This window comes from Malaya genurostris, chromosome 3 (assembly GCF_030247185.1).
Source record: "Malaya genurostris strain Urasoe2022 chromosome 3, Malgen_1.1, whole genome shotgun sequence".
NCBI lineage: Eukaryota > Metazoa > Arthropoda > Insecta > Diptera > Culicidae > Malaya > Malaya genurostris.
In genome coordinates this window covers 97,546,551-97,565,254 of record NC_080572.1, presented here as the reverse complement: position 1 = coordinate 97,565,254, position 18,704 = coordinate 97,546,551, and the positions used below count along the sequence as shown (strand labels likewise).

Here is an 18,704-nt window from a genome sequence, read left to right as displayed (position 1 = left end):
TAAAAGCCATCCTTGCTCTCATGTATTTTGTTTTCGATGCATTTATGGCCAGTCCGATACGCCTAGCTTCAGCTTTCAGTCCGATGTAGGTTTCCGTCATCTTCTCAAGGTTACGTGTCACAATATCAATATCGTCAGCGAAGCCAAAAAGTTGTACGGACTTTCGGAAGATCGTGCCACTCGTGTCGATCCTCGCTCTTCGAATCACACCTTCCAGGGCAATATTGAACAAGATACAAGAAAATACATCACCTTGACGTATCCATCGTTGCTTTGACCAATCGCGTCAGTTTATCCGGGAAACCGTATTCGTGCATTATCTGCCATAGCTGTTCTCGATCGATTGTGTCGTATGCCGCTTTGAAGTCAATGAATAGGTGATGCGTGGGTACGTTGTATTCACGACACTTCTGGAGTACTTGTCTTATCGCGAATGTGATTGCGCGGTAATTACAACAGTCGAGCTTATCGCCCTGTTTGTAGACGGGACATACCACTCCATCCATCCATTCCTGCGGTATAATCTCCTCCTCCCAAATCCTAGAAATCATCCAGTGCAGCGCTCTAGCCAGTGCCTCTCCTCCATGTTTGAGCAGCTCGCCTGACAACTGGTCATTGCCCGCGGCTTTATTGTTCCTCAGCTTGCCGATCTCCTCAATTATCTCCGACAGATCAGGGGCTGGGAATCTGTCGTCGGCTGAGCGTGCACCCATATTGATTCCTGTACCGTTCTCTGTATCTTGTGCTGCGCCATTCAGATGCTCGTCATAGTACTGCTTCCACCTGTCGATCACCTCACGTTCGTTCGTGAGAAGGTTACCACTGGTATCTCTGCACATTTCGGCCTGTGGTGTAAAGCCTCTACGTGAGCGGTTCACCTTCTCATAGAATTTCCGTGTATCATTTGCGCGGTACAGCTGTTCCATCGCTTCGCAATCTTGGTTTTCCTGGTGGTGCTTTTTCCTCCGGAAAAAGCGTGTTCTGTCTGTTCCGCGCCTGTCTGTATCGTTCCTCGTTCGCTCTAGTGCGGTGTTGCAGCATCATCGCCCTTGCTGCATTCTTCTCTTCGACCAAATGGTGGCATTCGCCGTCAAACCAGTCATTTCCTCGATTCGATAACCTCGTACCTAGAACGGTTGCAGCAGTGCTACTCACGGCGGACCTTATGTTCCTGTTTTTCTACTTATACCGGTTGAATTATTATCGAGGATCATTTTAACCGGGTTGTTCTCGGACATTCTAGCATGCCCGGCCCACCGTAACCGCCTGACCTTGGCCGTTTGGACGCAACACCTTCCGTTCAAAAACACCCTGTGCACGTTGATCCTTCACAAGCATTGCCTAGGACTCGTGCATGTATAGGATAACCGGTCTAATCATGTAGATAGTTAACTTCGTACGACGGTGAATTTGGCTCGATCGAACCGTCCTACGCAGTCCAAAGTAAGCAGTAGTTTTCATACTATTTGACTCACAAAACTTTCATGTTGAAACCACAAGCTTTCGATTTATATTGGAAACTTTCAAGGAATTTCGGTAACGGCTCCGTAATAATCAAATGATAAAGTAAACAAAGAGAACTCTCATTTGCAGTTAGGTCGTGTAGGTTAGGTAGATTTATTCTCATAAAGCATTGAAAAATATTGTATTATTTTAATGCACTTTAAATTTAAGTGGCAAAAATAGAACTATAAGATATCTATAAACCTTTTGTTTCTTTAAACTTACATTTTATTATTATGAACAATAACAGTTATGTTGAGCATGTCAGTTTAGCCCAAAATTTTACGAGCTCAGAAAATGTAGGTAGCGAATATGCCGGGCTTTTCTTCAGGATTGTCGCAGCGTCTGTCGTTTGAATTACCCTGCGAAATAAAGAAAATAACCGCAATTCTGTTTGCACTATTTTTTTTACCAAAGACCATAATTGACTTACCTCGATTTTCGGTTTCGGATCACTGTTCCTGAGATGAACACGCTTTCATTTAATGCTGCACATGCAATCAATGTGAAAACTAATTTTCGAATTGAGGGCCGGAGGGCTGTACCATCCGACACAGTTCGACGTATATGCGAAACGTCTGTATGTATTTTTATGTATGTATGTTGCTGGTCATACAAGCCAGCTTCGATTATATCGGTCCTCGGAATCCGGTTTCGAAAGTACTGAAAAAAGTTGCGTTGCGTTGTGACGATGGTCTTGGCAGGATTGAACACTGATGTCATCATTCCTGTCAAATCGGATCTTCAATCTGCATGATTATTAGTTGGTAATGCTGAAAAGACTTCATGAGCCAGTCTATATGAATACAACACAGGTTTCGTAATTCGAATCATACGTCTCCACACGAGAAATAAACTTAAATTCACTTTTACTTATCACAATCGCAGACTTCATTTATTACATCTTCTATGAAAATGAGAAAAAGTTAATTTTCGAAAAAATTTGACGGGAGCGAAAATTTTTCATGTCCTACGCGTACGCCTACTGCGATCGATTGGTTTCGGAAGTATCGGAAATTTTGGTCAAAAACTACAAAAAGGATCTCACTCACTTTACTCCAAGATAGCTAATCCGATTTTCATAAATGGTCTTTTGGTTTCATACTGAATTCTTGAATTTGTTCCGGATCCTACTTTCGGTTTCAGATCTACTGGGTGTTTTGATTTGTAAATTTTGCTAGTTTACGTTTGAACAAACTCATCTGTTTCTTTTCCATAGAGAGTTGTATCTATCGTCAGTACTCAGTATTCAGAATGGAATATTTTTCTGTGGGTATTGAAAAAAGGAACAATTTTTTTTTGAAATAGCCAGTAAATTCTACTAGCACGCAGGTTTTATCATGTGGTTGAATTTTATCCAGATCCGACTTTCAGATTCGCAAATACAGGAGGATTAAAACTATAAACATGAAATTTATACGCTTGTACGATTTATACCTTATTTTTCGATTATGGAAATCACACAAGAATACTGAAATGTAAATGTTTTGACCAGTACAAACTCTCGACGAAACAACAATCATTAAATCGTCCCATATATATTCGTGAAACTATTTCAAAGGGTTTACTTAGAAACCTGATACACTGAAGAAGAATGTAAGTTGCTTTCGAAATACGTATCTGGAAGGTGACGTCTTTTATACATGTTTTTTAAAAGTGTTGTTGTGATACTTACTGAATGTGTATAGTGACGTGATATACTTATAGTAGAATTCAATGGTGGTAAAAAATTTTTATCCTATCATATTTCAGAGGGGTTTCTTTCATTTTTGATCGTGTTTATGTTTTCTACAGAAGATAACATTTTTATTACCTCATATACGAATTATATTACTATCCTGTAAGCATACTCAACACAATCGGATAATGCCTAAAATATAGTAAAATTCTCGATCAAATCATATCTACGAACTTATCATAAAACGCTACGCTGTTTTTCTATGTTTCAAATTATAATAGAATTGCAGGCTTCTACGTCATTTTATGTTCAAGGTTCACTGAAACTTGGCGCTGTAATTAATCCCGCAGGTAAAATACAGCATAGAATTATTCTTAGATTTAATTATTCTAAATTAACGCTGTTCTGAACTCATCAATTTTTTTTCCTGAAACGAGACTTCGTGCGATTCGTTTTTCGACAAACAGGAAAAAAAACTCCTCAGAGGGAAATGATACACGCTCCGTACTTACAATTACCAAGATTTGCTCATCAATGAGAACTTGAATCGTACGATGACGAGTGTCGCATTGAAGTGCCGATTGCTTCGATTGCATGAGGCGGTTCCGGCGGATGTTGGCTGCTTCGATAGCCGTCCCGGCGGGACTTTTTAGGTCCTTGCCCAGACTGCTGTGATTGAGGTGGCGGTGTGTGGTGCTGACTGTGCGAGTGATGATAGTGATGACTATGATGATGGGATCGAACGTGCGATGACACATTCGATGATCCCGATGGGCCTCGATTCCAACCCGGAACGGTACCACTCGCCGACGATGGGGGAGCCGTACTGTGCCCCACGTTTATATTGTGATTTGAATTAGTAGCAGAATTATTGCCCGCATTCGGTGGTGGTGTTGCCGGAACAAACGGAGAAGCTGACATACTAGAACCGTTAGAAGCAGGCGTATTCGAAGGTGTAGAACTGCTTCCGGCACCACGAAAGGGCAGCATCGGAGGTGCATCGCTGAAATCTATCATTTGCACCGGCGGCGGATTGATGCAGCGTGGTTGCATCAGTTCCGGAGGTGGAGAGCCCGGTGGAGGCGGCGGGGCTGGCATGTTTTCCAACTCTGGATCGACACGTTCATTCTCCTCGAGGTTGAGATCCTGTAGATATTGGAAAAACGGAAACAGACAGAAATGTATGATGATTCTAGAAAAGCAAACTACCCCGATTTACTTACCGCTAGTTTAAGCCTATCGATTAGGCGTTTTCTTCCAGTCGCTTTAAGCGTCCGTTTTCGTCGTAATTTTTTACGCGTTTTGGAAGCAGTAATTTTGGCAGGTGAACGGAGGACTTCCGCTCCCGACGAAGACGATTCATCGCCAGGTGCAACTCCATCCGCGAACAGAACTTTTTTCCTGGCAACACTGTGGATCGAAAAACAGAAAATTTTGTTTTATTACAAACTAGAATCAGTGAGAAAGGCTAAACTAACCATGATCCAGTTTTCGTTCGCAGTATGCTCCGATCGTAGCCCTTACTAAGCGAAGCAAGCAACTCCTGATGTTTGTTGGCATCGAATTCCTCTTCCTCCGAAGAACTGTTTGCCGCCGTTGCACATGTTTCGGCCAACAGACGTTTGACTTCAAGTTTGAGCTTTTCCTTGCGCATTTTTTTCTCCATGCGTTTCTTCTCGCGCTCGATGCGGATTTTCTTCTTCAGCTCTAACCGACGCTCGTGCCGAAGTTTCAGCTCTTCCGCGGTGAGAATCTTCGGCGTCAGAAGGTTGGGAGTCTCCGACGGTGAGGTCTGTTGCATAAACGGCGTTGTTGGTTCAACCATGATCACAGGGGAAGTGGTTTTTAGCTGTTGATTGACACTGCTTGGCGTTGGTGGCGGAACGGCCGTTGGGACAATTTCCAGCACGTTGCCTACCTGCACGACATGGGTTTTCGTGGGATCAACTGGTAGTGGAGGAGGAGGAACCTGAATGTTGGGACTTTGGTGGTACATGTTGTTCGGGAATATTTGCGGATGGAGAACGCCAGGCTGGATAACTTGTCCGTGAGGAGGTCGTAGCCAGCCTGGTTGAGGAATGCGTGGACTAGAGAAGAACTGAGGACGGGGACTTGCTCCGTACGCATATGCGTTGGGAGGTGCCTGTGGTGGAGGTTGTCCTGGTGGTGCAGCATGAAAGTCTGGTGGATAATTATGCGGAAATTGATGCGGCTGTGGTGGAGGCTGCTGAGTAGATGGGTGCATGATCGGTCGCGGGCCATTGATTGGACCGGGAAACTGCTGATGTGGTGAAAAATGTTGTTGTGGTGGTGGTGGTTGTTGCATGTCATGGTGCAGGGGTTGGATCGGCTGATATTCGCCGTAGTGACTTGCACCAGGTGCCGGCACAATGTCTGGCGGCCTTTTCGGTGCTTCGATTCCGTTGATACCCAAAACAATGTTTATTCGATCGTCCAGTGGTATTCGCTTCGGCGAATCGCCACCTTCAGGTCCCTCTAGCACCATGTCCTCAGGACCGTAGAAACCATAGGTTTTTGAGTAAACATTGTTGTAAGCGGAACTTTCGCTGAAGGGTTGCGGTTTGCGCTTCTGAATTTCCAGATCGGCATCGCTGATTGTGGAATCGGCAAGACTTTTCTTGTACCCGGTAACGGGAGACTGGTCGTTGGCTGTAGCGAACACACCACTGCTACCACCACCGGTGCTGGTAACAACATCGATTTGGTTCTCACTGGGAGGTTTCTCCTTTGGCGAAGGAGGGCGCTGATAGTAGGGTGATCTTGATCGACGCCATTCACGGTCTGCCGAATATCGACGACTTCTGGGGCTGCGATCGCCCGGTGGACTTGGAGGCCTTCGCAAAAGTGTAGGGCTCAGGCTTCTCGATCGAGAACGCGACCGCCTACGGCGCATTGGAGCAGGACTTCTTAGCCGTCGCATCGGTGGACTTCGCAACCGATCTTTCCTGCTACGATCACGTTCTCGGTCCGATGAGTGGCGTTTTCTGCTAGGGCTACTACCATCTCTTGATTTGCTGTGACTACGACGCTCTTTGGATCGACGCTTGCTCTGGTCACGGGCTCTCCTAGGACTTCGCTCATTTGATTTTCGTTCTTTGTGGCGCTTTGTTTCACGTGCGTCTTCACTGGTTTTCTCTGTGGGTGGTTCAGCGGGTTCTGGAATGTCAACTTTTGTTGGTGTTTCTTTACTTTCGACATTCTGATTTTCGCTTTCCTCATCGTCTTCTGGACCTAGCAGAGCAGACGTAGTCACCGCTGGTACGATCTTATTCTTCGGTAAAAGCCTTAGCTTAATCGGTGATTCCCGCTCGAGACTGAGTGGCTTACTGGCAGCGATCAACGATTCGTGGCTGGTGTTGGTTTCACTTAACGAGTCATCTTTGATACTGTATATTTTGGATGATGCACTCGCAACGCTTCTCGGTTTCGGTAGTAAATGCTCGGGAATGACCAGCTGAGGTAGAATGAGCGGCGCTTCAGGCAACACAGCTGGTTCAATTTTGTTCAGCTCTTCTTCCTCCAGCATATCATCCGGTTCAACTAACTCACTGGCAAGCTGTTCGATGTCTTCCACGGAGATGATCGGTTTTAGGAGTGATTTCTTCCGTTTGACGAGTGTTTTCTTTTTCTTTTGCTTCTCGTCGTCTGAACTGTCAGTTGAATCCGAATCCGATGAGCTAGAGCTTGAACTGGATGATGAACTAGAAGAACTGGAATCGGAGCTCGAACTAGAACTATCGGAAGTGGAACTTGTGCTGGTGGTTGTGCTAGACGAACTTCTTCGTTTTTTCGTTAGTTTTGGATTCAACGGAATGCCAACAACATCCGTAGCATCTTTTGCAACACAATTCGGGAACTCGTCGAGTAATGGTTTACTGGAATCGTCAAGCATAACTGGAGGAAGTTCTATTTTTTTCACTAACGGAGTAATTCCTTCCAACTGACCAACACTTTCCAGTTTGTTTTTCATCGATTGTAACTGACTTTGAATGTTCAGCAGATCGTCCAGTGGGATAATTTGTTCATGAGTACTTTTCGGAATAAGTCTGTTTCGTTTATGGATTTCTTCACTGCTTTTTTCCATCGGTTTCGGTGTCTCAACAGGTGCTTTCGCGGCTGTCACCAGAGGACTCAACTCATCATTTTCCCAATTGGAAGCATAGTCATCGGTATCCGGGGAATCTGTTTCTTTTCGGTTCCGATCCTCTAGCTCTGCTTTTTGCAAAGCATTTAACGAACCGGGCGGCAATTTCTTCCCACTATTTAGGTCGTCCAAAAAGGAACAATTGAATTTCGGTTTCATAGGTGTAGCTTCCTTCGAATCTACCGAAGGTAGTTCCAGCTCTGGAAGCACTGGCTTCGGCACGGCTTCAGGAGGTGGCACGGGTTCAGGTACGGGGAGATCCTCGGTGACTTTCTCCTTCTCCTCATCGGTTAGTGGTTCTTGCTTTACGATACTGTAGTCTATTTGAATTTGACCAAACTGCAGTTGATCAGTTTCGTCCACTTTTTCAAGTTTTATTCGTTTTACAAGCATTTCTGGTGCTTCCTCGTCCTCGTCATGCAACGATGTTCCCAGATCAGTATCCGAATCTCCGGAGGACATGAGAGGATCCACGACAAACTTCGGTTCAGAAACTACATGCTTATTTGTGACGACATTTTTTTCTTTCTTTTTGTCCTTTGGCGATCGCTTTCGTTTAGTTTGTTCCTTGCGTTTATCTTTGGATTTCTTCTTTAGAGATCCACTTTTCTTGGCTTTTTTCGCCACACTTTTACTTCTGATTTTTTTCTTTCGCTTCGAATCGGTTTCGTTTTTCTTGTCAACGATTTTATCACCAGTTGCATCTCGCTTCGTTTTGGAGCTTCGCTCGTCGATGCTCTGCAAAGAATTTTCATCGTCATCATCGTACGCTTGTAACGCGGCAATAGCGGGAGTTACCGGGATTTGCCGAGCTGGTTGTGTTGTGGTTTGAATTTTATTCACAATTCGTTCTCGCCAACTAATAACTGGTGTACTAGAGGTGTATTTCACGGGAGCGAGTAATACCGGCGATCTCTCCGGGCGTTTCTTCATAGCAATAAAACTCTGCTTAGCGGAACCTTCACCGGACCGCTCCTTACTGCTGCCAAAGCGTCTATCTTTCACCATGACCGACTTTCCTCTTTCCCGGGATCGTGATTTCCTTTTCATTTTGTCCTCTTTTTTTCTACCACTGGCAATGCTTTTAGATCTGGCAAATTCCGATTTACTCCGACTCGCGTTTCGCTTTTTCCGATCTGGACGGGGCGAGCTACTCTTTCGGCTACGGCTGCGCTTGTCGACGCTCTTGGACCGTCGTTTTTTCTCTTTGTCACGGGATTTTGCACGCTCTCTCGACCTTCCTCTACTTTTGGAACGGTCTTTCTCGCGATTCTTGTTTTTGCGTTTTCTACTTTTCTCCTTTTCCTTGTCCTTGGACTTTTCTGGTTCGGTGGATTTGTCTTTATCCTTTTTCTTGCTGCTTTTAGATTTTCCACCATCTTTGGCGTCCGTTTTTCTTTTCTTCATGGGCGGTGACGACGGTGTTCTAGATTTGTCATGCTTCCCTGCGGATGGATCTGTGGAAAGAGTACTGGCTACAGTAAATCGATTACACTTTAGCATTCAATATCAAATTCTTTAATTATTGGTTTTAAATATGCAATCGATTTGTGAATCGACCAAAGCTCGACGAGATCGAAAATCAAAACCACTATTAACTAGTTACAAAATTTAAAATAGTTTAGGAATCTCTAATTTCAAATATACCTACAATTTATCATCAATTTAATTTTTCTTGGATCTGACCTGTTCTCGCAGCATCTTCTACATTTTCTTCAAGAGGTTTTAGACAATCGATTGCGTCGACAGTTTTGATTGTGTTCATTCAGTCTTTTTTATTTTTCTTGAAGAAAGGATATACAGTTATTGTGAAAACCGAGATACCAATCAAACCAGTTTGTCGAGATCGCAAAATAATGTCACTCAATTTACTCGAAAATGACTAAGCCGATTTTCACAAACTGGCGAATGGCACCACTAGAGAAGCTAACAAGCGATTATAAATACACTCTCCTACTCAGTGCTTGAGCGGAAAATAGGTATAGAGCTAGAAGACTGTTTCTGTTAAGTTTTTCATTCATTTGGCTTCTCCAATATATATTTCCACTCAGTCATTGCACAAACTGAACTTAGTTATATGGCGATTTTACGTCAAACCAACTAAAATTAAAAAAAATCGTTTATTCTTTTTTTTTACATGTCAACCAAAGTTGATTTGATGTTATCGGTAATATCTATATTGATTTAATCCTGCTATTCGGTTCAATTTATCTAAAATCATATTCGTGTAAAGATACAACCAAGTTTACTGTTTAACGGAACTATATTAGTTTTATTTCTTATAAACCAGAGCAATTTTCTTCTCCCGCGGATAAAATTTGTGCACGTTTTATAAGTAAAATTTTATCTGTTTCCATTTCGTAGGAAGTTTTCAACAATTCAAACGTATGTATTGAAAAATAATAACATTTGTGAAAATTGCATAACATCATAGCAATTTTTTTCACAAAAAATATTTGATGCAGCGATGAAGCACTAAATCATTGGATACTAATTAAAATACCAGGACTTGATTGTGCTATGTGAATAATTCGATCGTCTCGTGACAATAGGGCTGCATATCTTGAATAGCAAATGAAAATTGGCGTTATCAATCAAAAGCTTGATTCCTGAGAATTTAAAAATGAATATCTTAATAAAAGTAGTATCAAAAACTATCTTGCAAATTAGTTTGAAAGGAATCATTTTATTCTGTAAAAAAACTAAAATATATGATTATAACAAACAAATGCGTTAGTTGAAATAGCTAAATTTAAGTTCAAATTGAATTAACTGTGAAAGTGTTGGTCAAGAAAATTACAGAAATGCACAAGTAAAATAATTGTTCTTCTAATCGAAATATTGATTGAAACAAACCAATCCATTGAAAAAAAAATTATTACCATGTTTTGTAGTTACAAGCAGCAATATTTGCTATATCAATTTAGATTTTTTGTCACCATATCAAAAAAAGTACGGGTGTGTAATGTCAGAGACGTAACTGGATGTCGTGAATACGAATAAAACTGACACGATTTCTTTATACTTTCGAATTCGAATTGATAGTTGATCGATTGTGTGAATTGTGAAACTCACACGTAGTAATCTTAATAGTTCTTTAGATAACATTTAGAGCCATTCGAACGGCTGATTTTATATAATGTTGTCCACTTTGCGTTTCTCGTTTTCTTTCTCTTCAAAGCAAACGACCAGCAGCTCTGTTGTATGATGCAATCGCTCTTATTTGAGTTGAAACTAGCTTTGCGTACAAACCGCAACACATCCGCTCGCAGTGCCAAATGATGCCAAACTGGTTTAATGCGTCTTCTCGCCTTGACAACCGGAAGGGAAATGAGCAAGGATGGCTTTTATCGTATCAAAGAACGTTCGCTGGCAACTCTTCAACGATTGAATCAGTGCCATCAAAGAGAGTTGAAAATCATCGCAACGACAAAAACCCGGCATGGCTCATTTAACATAGAATCGACACCAGTGCGAGAGCGAATTTCTCTCGATGATATTTCTGAGAATCAAAGGTTGGCACGCCGCTGTGGGGATCTTCTCTGAAGCAACAAACGGTCGCTTATTCTCGTTTCGCGATCCGATTCTATACAGGCAGTTGACAATTGCGATAGAATCATTTTACTATTGCCGCTTATTCTAACTATGTGCATATAATCTTTGTATAAGTTGTGTCTATGAAAATGTATGTGAATGCTCCACACAAGGGTTTTGAAATATTGCAACCTAGTATGAGAATCATCAAGTCGAATCATCGATTCGATTTTCTGCGATAATTGTCAACTTGCGATTCTCTCTTGTTATTTTCCACACAGCGGCGATCATTATCAGACTGCAATTTTTTTTTAAGGGCCGAGAAATACTCAGAGTATGAAGTGGAGCGAAGGAATGTAGAAAAATTCTCTCGCGGTTCATGAGAGATTGAGAGACTCGAGTTCTTGTAGCATCTTCTACCGGATTGAAAATGTTGTATACAATATAGATAGCAATATAGCAGCTTCTGTGAAATTTTCGGCAATCACCAACACTGGAAATGAGAACTACGACCTGAGCGTTTGAGGTTTTTAACCACGCAGAAGGTGCGTTCTCCGGTGCCGCTGTTTGAATGCGTCTTCTCGCCCCGACGTCTGCTTCCATCGAATGCACAAGAAAAGATCCATCCAGGTGAAAAATAGGGGAGAAAAGATCGATTTTCGACCACGGTTCCCTTTTTATAACATTAAGTCGAAGATATATGCCTGACTACCTCAAAATCGTCGTCCTTGCGCGAAAAACCCAAGCGAAAGTAAAGAGTTTTCCGCGTTGTTTTCAAATTTTGAGAAAACTTAATTTTTGAGTTGTTTGTGGTTATCTCACACTGTTCAAAATATTATCTCAAATTCCTGATCATATTTTCGATGAAATAGTGAAAGAATATTCACGATTAAGTTCTGCCTATTCTTCCATATGGCTAATTTTGAAAAGGTGCCCCATAGTAAAGTAAGTCGTATTCACGACAAAATTCGTTGTGTGAAACTCAAATTCTGTTATTTTTACAATTTTTTTCTCTGCGTGTACAAACAAAAACCTGTTTCAATCCATCTAGTGGTGCCTTTCTCGTATTACTCAGATTATCATAAATATTACTAAAGGATTCTTTAAAAAAGTTTCCATTGAATTTTCAATGGACGCAAGTTTATTTGGGCATAAAACAGCATAATCATTTCAATTTAAAAACAGTGTTTTTTGAAAGAATTTTGAAGACATCGTCGTTCAACAGGACAATTTGAAAGTTTAATTCCTCATCACCTTGTACATCCGAAACCGTATTGTATATGAGCCTGAAACCTTTCATTTGAATTCAATTTTAGGAGAATTGGTTCAGCCATCGCTGAGAAATCGGAGTGAGTTCCATTTGAGAATATTGGACCACTATCTCCGGTACTTGTGGAGTCGGAAACAGAAGACTGGTATAACTAAAGGGAAATTATTTAATCATTCGTCAAGAGAATGTACAAACTAGAGAAATTTATGAATAATGTTTACGGGAATTGCAGCTATTTACGATCATTTATGAAAAAACACATTCAAAATCAAAATTATTATACTAATTACTCTACCATTCCGGAATCGAAAGACGTATAAAAAACCTGTAATCCAAGTGTTTTCGATCGTTATGTACTTCAGCATTTTGATGTACTCCCAGAACAAATCGAATCTAAAGAAAATACGCACAATTGAAATTATGCCAAATGAAACAGCATGTCTTTTTTTATGCCAAATGACATTATGCAAAACAAATTCAGTTATGCCAAACAAAGTTATGCCAAACAAAATTCGACCAAACAAATTTCGGCCAAATAACGTACTCCCCCCCGTGCTATCGATGCTGTTAAATGATACGTAAAAAAAACAAGCATAGGTAAGCCAAGCAGATGCGGGTCAAAGTTTTAGGGTCGTGACCAACAAAGTGATGCAGAAGAATCAGTAACGAACTGACTCCGCATGTTTATACAAGTATAGAGCATCGATTTTTGGAGAGCTCCTCCCAACTGGTTTATGAGAAAATGCAAAAAGTACCAAGCATCTCATCACATGCAGACTCGCTACACTTTTGTAGAAGAGAAGCCGTGTTGGACTCATGAGTGCTCTAAGATCAGTAATAAATAATCCTTATTCAGAATTCGATTTTTAAGGTTATGTTCAATCTAGATGATCCAGACGGATTACGATATTAGTGGCGTTAACTTCGACAAGAGTCCCGTTTTTTTTTTTATTACACGAAACTTTGGTGGCGGAAACTTAACAGAAAAGATGATTTTTTTTTGGAAAAAGATACGCTCAGAGACAGGACTCGAACCTGCGTTCATATGCATTCCGTGCATATGCGCTACCATTTCGTCACCCTAAACTTTGTGATAGACACAGCTCTAAAACACGGTCAGGCATGCTAGAGCGTACATCGAACATGGTCTACATCATGGCCGTCTCCCGACCGGTACCATACATCCAAACATTTTCTCTGTTCATCAAACACTAGTCTTCTCGCCCTATACCTCTTTTCCGCTCAAGCACTGAGTAGGAGAGTGTATTTATAATCGATGTAGTTTGGTTAGCATTTGTTATCACTAAAATGAGCAGTGAAGACTATCAGACAGTCCTGGAAGTAAATCTCAAGCTCTCACTCCAACGTTTTCAATCTGGTAAGTAGATTATGCAACAAGACAACACGACGATATATTCCCGCAAGTCAACTAGGGAGCTGTTGGCAAAGGTGAGAACTCCGGTACCTGAATCCCTGAACCCCGGACTTCATTAAAAACGTTTGATAACGCTAAGCGATGATCATTAGCAATGAGCCCAAAATAGTAATAAATCAGTTCAAAACACAAAAAAAAATCTTAAAATTTGTTAGATGATTCAAGACAATTCTTTTGATATCTCCTGACAATAGTTGTACGGTAAGCTATCGACATAACTCCACATCCAACCCGTCAAAGCCATCCAGCATAAACTTCTTCGGTTTGCTCTTCGTAGTTTCCCTTGGAGAGTTCCCTACTAGGAGAACAGGAGCGTTAAAAAATTATCGATTTTCACTTTTTATCCATTCGCCGAAATGTCTCTTACGTCATTTGTGTAGCAGACTTTGTTACAGTCTCGAACTGGTTATATTGACTTGAGCTGAGCTGAAGTAGATCGCCCGTAGTTGCACTTCGTGATTGACCAAACGAGTGGAAATATACAATGAACCAAGAAGATGAAGCTTGGGAGAAGCAAATCATTTTCACTGTACAAACCCACTCACTCCTAACTTTTTATTAAATGATGTATAACGACGCTGGCTACGACCAAAGGCTGTGCTACTGTGGGAAAGAAAGAAATGTTAGTCCGATACTCGTTGTTTCTGGAGACCGCGGGTGCCACTGTATCTCCACGAGCATCACGGGATAGGAGATGTGTTAAAAGGGAGAGAAAGATATCCGGATATGTTTTGGTAAACAATATGATCTCAACACAACCTGATTTTCTAAACTCAGGAGAAATATAATAAGAAAAATATAAAATATCTCCAAGGAACGATCTCACCAGTATCCCTTTTCTTCCACTCGCTCTGCTGTCAACAACGCGAGATGAAACACAGTCACTGAAAGAATACAATTGCCACACCTGCACTATCTCTCAAAATAACTGTTTCAACCAAATTTTTAACTATTCGTATCAAACAACACGTTGAAATGATCTCGAACTGGTTATCTTGACTTGTTGTTGTCGTTTATTAGCGGCTTTAACCACGTTTGGGTCGTTCACCGCACGATTTATCTTGACTTGTTACGAAAACTGAATTTAGACTTTCACTCTTGTTAACCTCGATCTCATTCATTCCTGAGAAATCAATCAGTGTTATCTGATTACGGCTTTTTCTAGAATTAATCGTCTATTTATACATTGTTCAAATTTTTAACTTCACTTCATTCTTAAGTGCTAGGCACAGTTATAGGATTAGTTTTAAATAAGTATTAAGTTTATAACTACCCTTATGTTTCGGTTCATTGACATGAAACATGAAGAGATTTATTGCCTGATGAAGAACGAGACTGTGAAATTATTGCTTCATTGGACTTTTCCCTGGTCAAAAAAAAAAGTTTAAAAATAAAAAATAAAATAAGCAATACAAGTTACGTTTCATGTACTTAAAACATCATATCTAAAAACATAAATAATCAAAACTTTTAATATTTTTACGCTTCGTCTTTGACACAACAGTGCAGAGCAGTTCTAATTGAGCTGCTGAATGCTAAATATGGAAAACGGTTATGTGCCCTAGTACAAAACTTAACTAGCCCCTAAATGATCAAACCTGCATCGACTAGACAAAAGCCGAAAACACGTTTTCGTTCGGCACGTCAGTAAAGAAATTGCACTCTGTTGCCAAATATAAGTGTTCTGCAAATATCAGAAACTGCGTCTGCTCAGCGGTTCAAATTGAACTGCCGAGTTTTCAATCCTATCTATCCCCCACCAACTTATTGAAAAACTGATCGATAACATCAGTCTCGAATAAATGAAATAACCAAGTAAGATTGTAGTAAGTTTTTTTTTCAATGCATAATTTCTAAATACTTCTGCAAAAGTAGTTTTTGGTATCATTGTTTAAAAAAGGATAGTCGATTTTCTTACCTACATCTATAACGAATTGTTCGTGTTGATTTAGAAGAAATCTCTTAATTCAACCCATGATTAAGGAGCTCTGTTTGTTTGTCAGTAATGTTCTGTGATGAACAATTGTTTTTCGGGTTGGTGTGTGAAAGCAGTGAAGCTCTTGGGTATTATAAATTTATTTGACAAGTTTCATTGCAGTGCCCATGAAGTTTCTTTTGCCTCAAAAGCAATATATTAAGGAAATTATGGATACTAATGCTTTCGTAAAATTTCAAGTATTTCTCGTACAACAGTGTTAATTAGAATTATTTATATTTTCTATACAGCATTAGAAAAAAAAATAATCTCGTGAAATTCATATTCATATTCAGGAGATTTAATTTCAACATTATACCATAGATTCCTCACTGTACGGAGACAATGGGCCGTATGAATAAAACGTAGCATGCTTGAATTTCGGTAGTAAATGCTACGTTTGGATCACGTTACTGTCAAAACGTGCTACAAACTGTAGTATTTCCTTCAAGTTTTCGGTAGGTAGCTCTAGAGGTTGCTACTCGTGTGTTTGCTGATAAAGTGAAGCACAGAAATTAAAAAAGTGGCATTTTTACAGATGTAAGTACGTTTCTTGCTTTATGCATGCTTATGCCATCTCTTCCGGTTCTGTGTCGATACGGTATGCAGTAAATGCTTAAATTCGGAAGTAGCATTAACTACATGTTCGAACTTGTTTTTTATTCATACCAAACTGCGTTATACTCTGTGGATTTTGTTTTTGAGAAGATACTACAAACAACAGACTATACTACATTTTATTCATACGGCCCAATGAATCAGCGAAATAATGAAAAAATGTGTAGTTTTTCTAATACCTACTGTGATTGTGTGAAATGCGCAGCCAACTGTATGAATACATTTTGGGAGCATTTATACAGGCGCTTCTGGTGTCACTGACAGCTTTATTATATCACAATTAAATAGGGCCTCTAGATTTATACACACATCATTATTATGCCGACATTCTAACATTCAAGTGCAGAGCCTACTGCGTTTCGGACAATTATGGGTGTAATTTGACGAGTGACATTTTTCAATTGAGCGAAATTTACGCGAGTTCGAGGTGTTGAAACATATTTCAATGGAGTAATTATGTTTTTTTTGTCGTCATTACAAACCTAATTTTTTTTACAACATATTTCACATGTTGGCTCTAAATTAGATGAATCTCCATGTAATGTCAGGATTTTAGAATCGACCGAATGTTGAAATTTTATTTGGGAAAGGGGACACTTATGGAAACATCAATTCAGAAATGGTCAACCAAAATGTTAAGGTAGCCATCATCGTTACCGTAGATTTTTGGTTGTAGTCATTTACTTGTCGGGCCAGAAAAGCTTGAACAATCAGAGGTAGGTTGAACTGCAAGTTTTAGGCGAATTTTTGTGTACGGAATTTAAAAAAAATTATTTATACTTTTAAAATTCAGTTAGGTATATTATCGCCTTGAAACAGAATTATATAAAATGCAACATCAAAATGCATTTGCATCTACAAAATAATTTAATTGTTGTCATCTGTTCATTGGATAAACTTTCTGTCAACAAATGCATAGCATGTAACCCTGGCGACGAGAATGTAAAACACTCCTGATACGTAACAAGAATTTGTAATATTTTTAGATATGTTGAAAATTCAATCGGCTAGACTAGTCCCTTATCGATGACGTTTGTTCCAATATTGTAGTCACATTACATTGCACATAATCTCATAAAAAAAACATAACTTCCATAAAGAGCTGTAGCTCATCAGTGCAATACTTACTTGGGCCATTTGCGTTTTCCTCTTTCTTGGACGGAAGCCGTGATGAAGATGTTTCTTCTGCTACTTTCGCTGACAGCTTCGCCCCCTTCGAATCGTTTTTCTCCACAGCACTTGGATCGCCATTTTTGTCTGTCTCTGCAGTTTTTTCCCTCGTTGCGGACACGTATTTCTCGTCGGTTAGTTCGCTAGCCATATCCTGATCCTGCTGGAGCGTGCCGTCAGGTACGGTTCCGACAACAGCGGGAATCCTTTCCGGTGTGGCCAAGTCTGTGCCGCTGGTAGCAAATTTCATAATTTCGATAGGCGTCAAGTCCGTCGTTGGCAGCGGTGGGGTACACGACGGTTCCCTCGATTTAGAGGAATCGTCTTCGAAATCCATATTGACTTTGGGGCACTGTATTGTATCGATTTTTTATTAATGAGATTTCAAACTAGGCTCGTACACGGGATTTACACAAAGTTATCCACCAGGGATTAAAGTTGCTTCACCACGACGTCCATTGTTGTTTTCCGTCTGTCACTTTTGGGTTGTGAAAAAATGAAGTTTTCTTGCCTCGCGTGCCGTTCGGGAGTTTTATGGTGGCAGTGTTGCCTGTTTCGCCAAGAAAATATGTATCGAAAATGAATAAATTTGGCGTCGATTGATATTGAATTAGTTGTGCTAGACGATTAGGTTACAAGCAACCAACAGAAAATACTCAAAATCTATACTATAATTTTCAAACATGCAACAAACAAATGTACAGTCTGTGAATCAATACTACAAATAAACACAGATTTTATTCTCAGTCTTCCTTCAACAAAACTTACCTTGTTTGGAAGGGTGCTGCGAACACACGCACACTATTCACCTGATTCTCAAAACCTCGCCACCGGAGTCGATAGGTCTACAAGTGCACTTTTATAAAACACGTTTTTCTCATTTTGCTTTAATTCACACGCCAATTTTTTTATGAATTGTTGAAAATTGGCCACTAAATTGGTTTTGGAAACATGGAAAATTCGATAAATGTTCGAATTTCCAACACAAAATACACAATTTTACTAGCTTTGCATTAATCACACGGCACGATGACAATACTTTTGCAAAATGATTGAGAACACATACACTACTACACATTCAAAACAGTACCAAATTTCAAATTGACAGCTACGACAGCAGTGGTACCAGTAACGAATATTACATAATCGAAATAGTCGATAATATAGATTCACAGTTTGTGTCGTTCATACAAAGGTGGCATTGCTTCGAAACTTGGTTTCACTAAGAAAAAAATGTTGTAACCGAAATCATGATTTTCGTAGTTATTTCACGAGATTTTTTAAGAAGATACCCTATTAATATACTCTTTTTCAATGTATTTATTAGTATTTGAATTAGATTTCAATTGTCATGTT

At 40.1% G+C, this 18,704-nt stretch overlaps 1 protein-coding gene across 2 annotated transcripts; it reads right to left on the bottom strand.

Moving 5' to 3' along the window:
• Positions 1 to 3,294: 3,294 nt before the first annotated feature.
• On the bottom strand, positions 3,295 to 18,384 carry LOC131435288 (microtubule-associated protein futsch-like). Of its 2 annotated transcripts, XM_058602987.1 has the most exons (6): positions 18,117 to 18,384; positions 17,761 to 17,898; positions 17,307 to 17,700; positions 4,660 to 8,803; positions 4,405 to 4,591; positions 3,295 to 4,327 (listed from the first exon to the last, which is right to left on the bottom strand). In XM_058602987.1, the coding sequence occupies exons 3-6, from the start codon at positions 17,683 to 17,685 to the stop codon at positions 3,713 to 3,715; spliced, it is 5,325 nt and encodes a 1,774-aa protein (XP_058458970.1). In that variant the 5' UTR covers positions 17,686 to 17,700; positions 17,761 to 17,898; positions 18,117 to 18,384; the 3' UTR covers positions 3,295 to 3,712. The 2 variants fall into 2 exon arrangements, with proteins under 2 accessions (XP_058458970.1, XP_058458969.1); XM_058602986.1 differs by having other exon boundaries at positions 17,307 to 17,898.
• Between the last annotated feature and the right edge of the window lie 320 nt (positions 18,385 to 18,704).

Coding starts and splice junctions, on each gene's coding strand:
- LOC131435288 (XM_058602986.1), bottom strand. CDS start 17,685: ATGGATTTCGAAGACGATTCCTCTAAATCGAGGGAACCGTCGTGTACC. Junction 8,804..17,306: donor GGAAAACGCAAATGGCCCAA/GTAAGTATTGCA, acceptor CTCTTTCCACAG/ATCCATCCGCAGGGAAGCAT. Junction 4,328..4,404: donor TCGATAGGCTTAAACTAGCG/GTAAGTAAATCG, acceptor CAATATCTACAG/GATCTCAACCTCGAGGAGAA.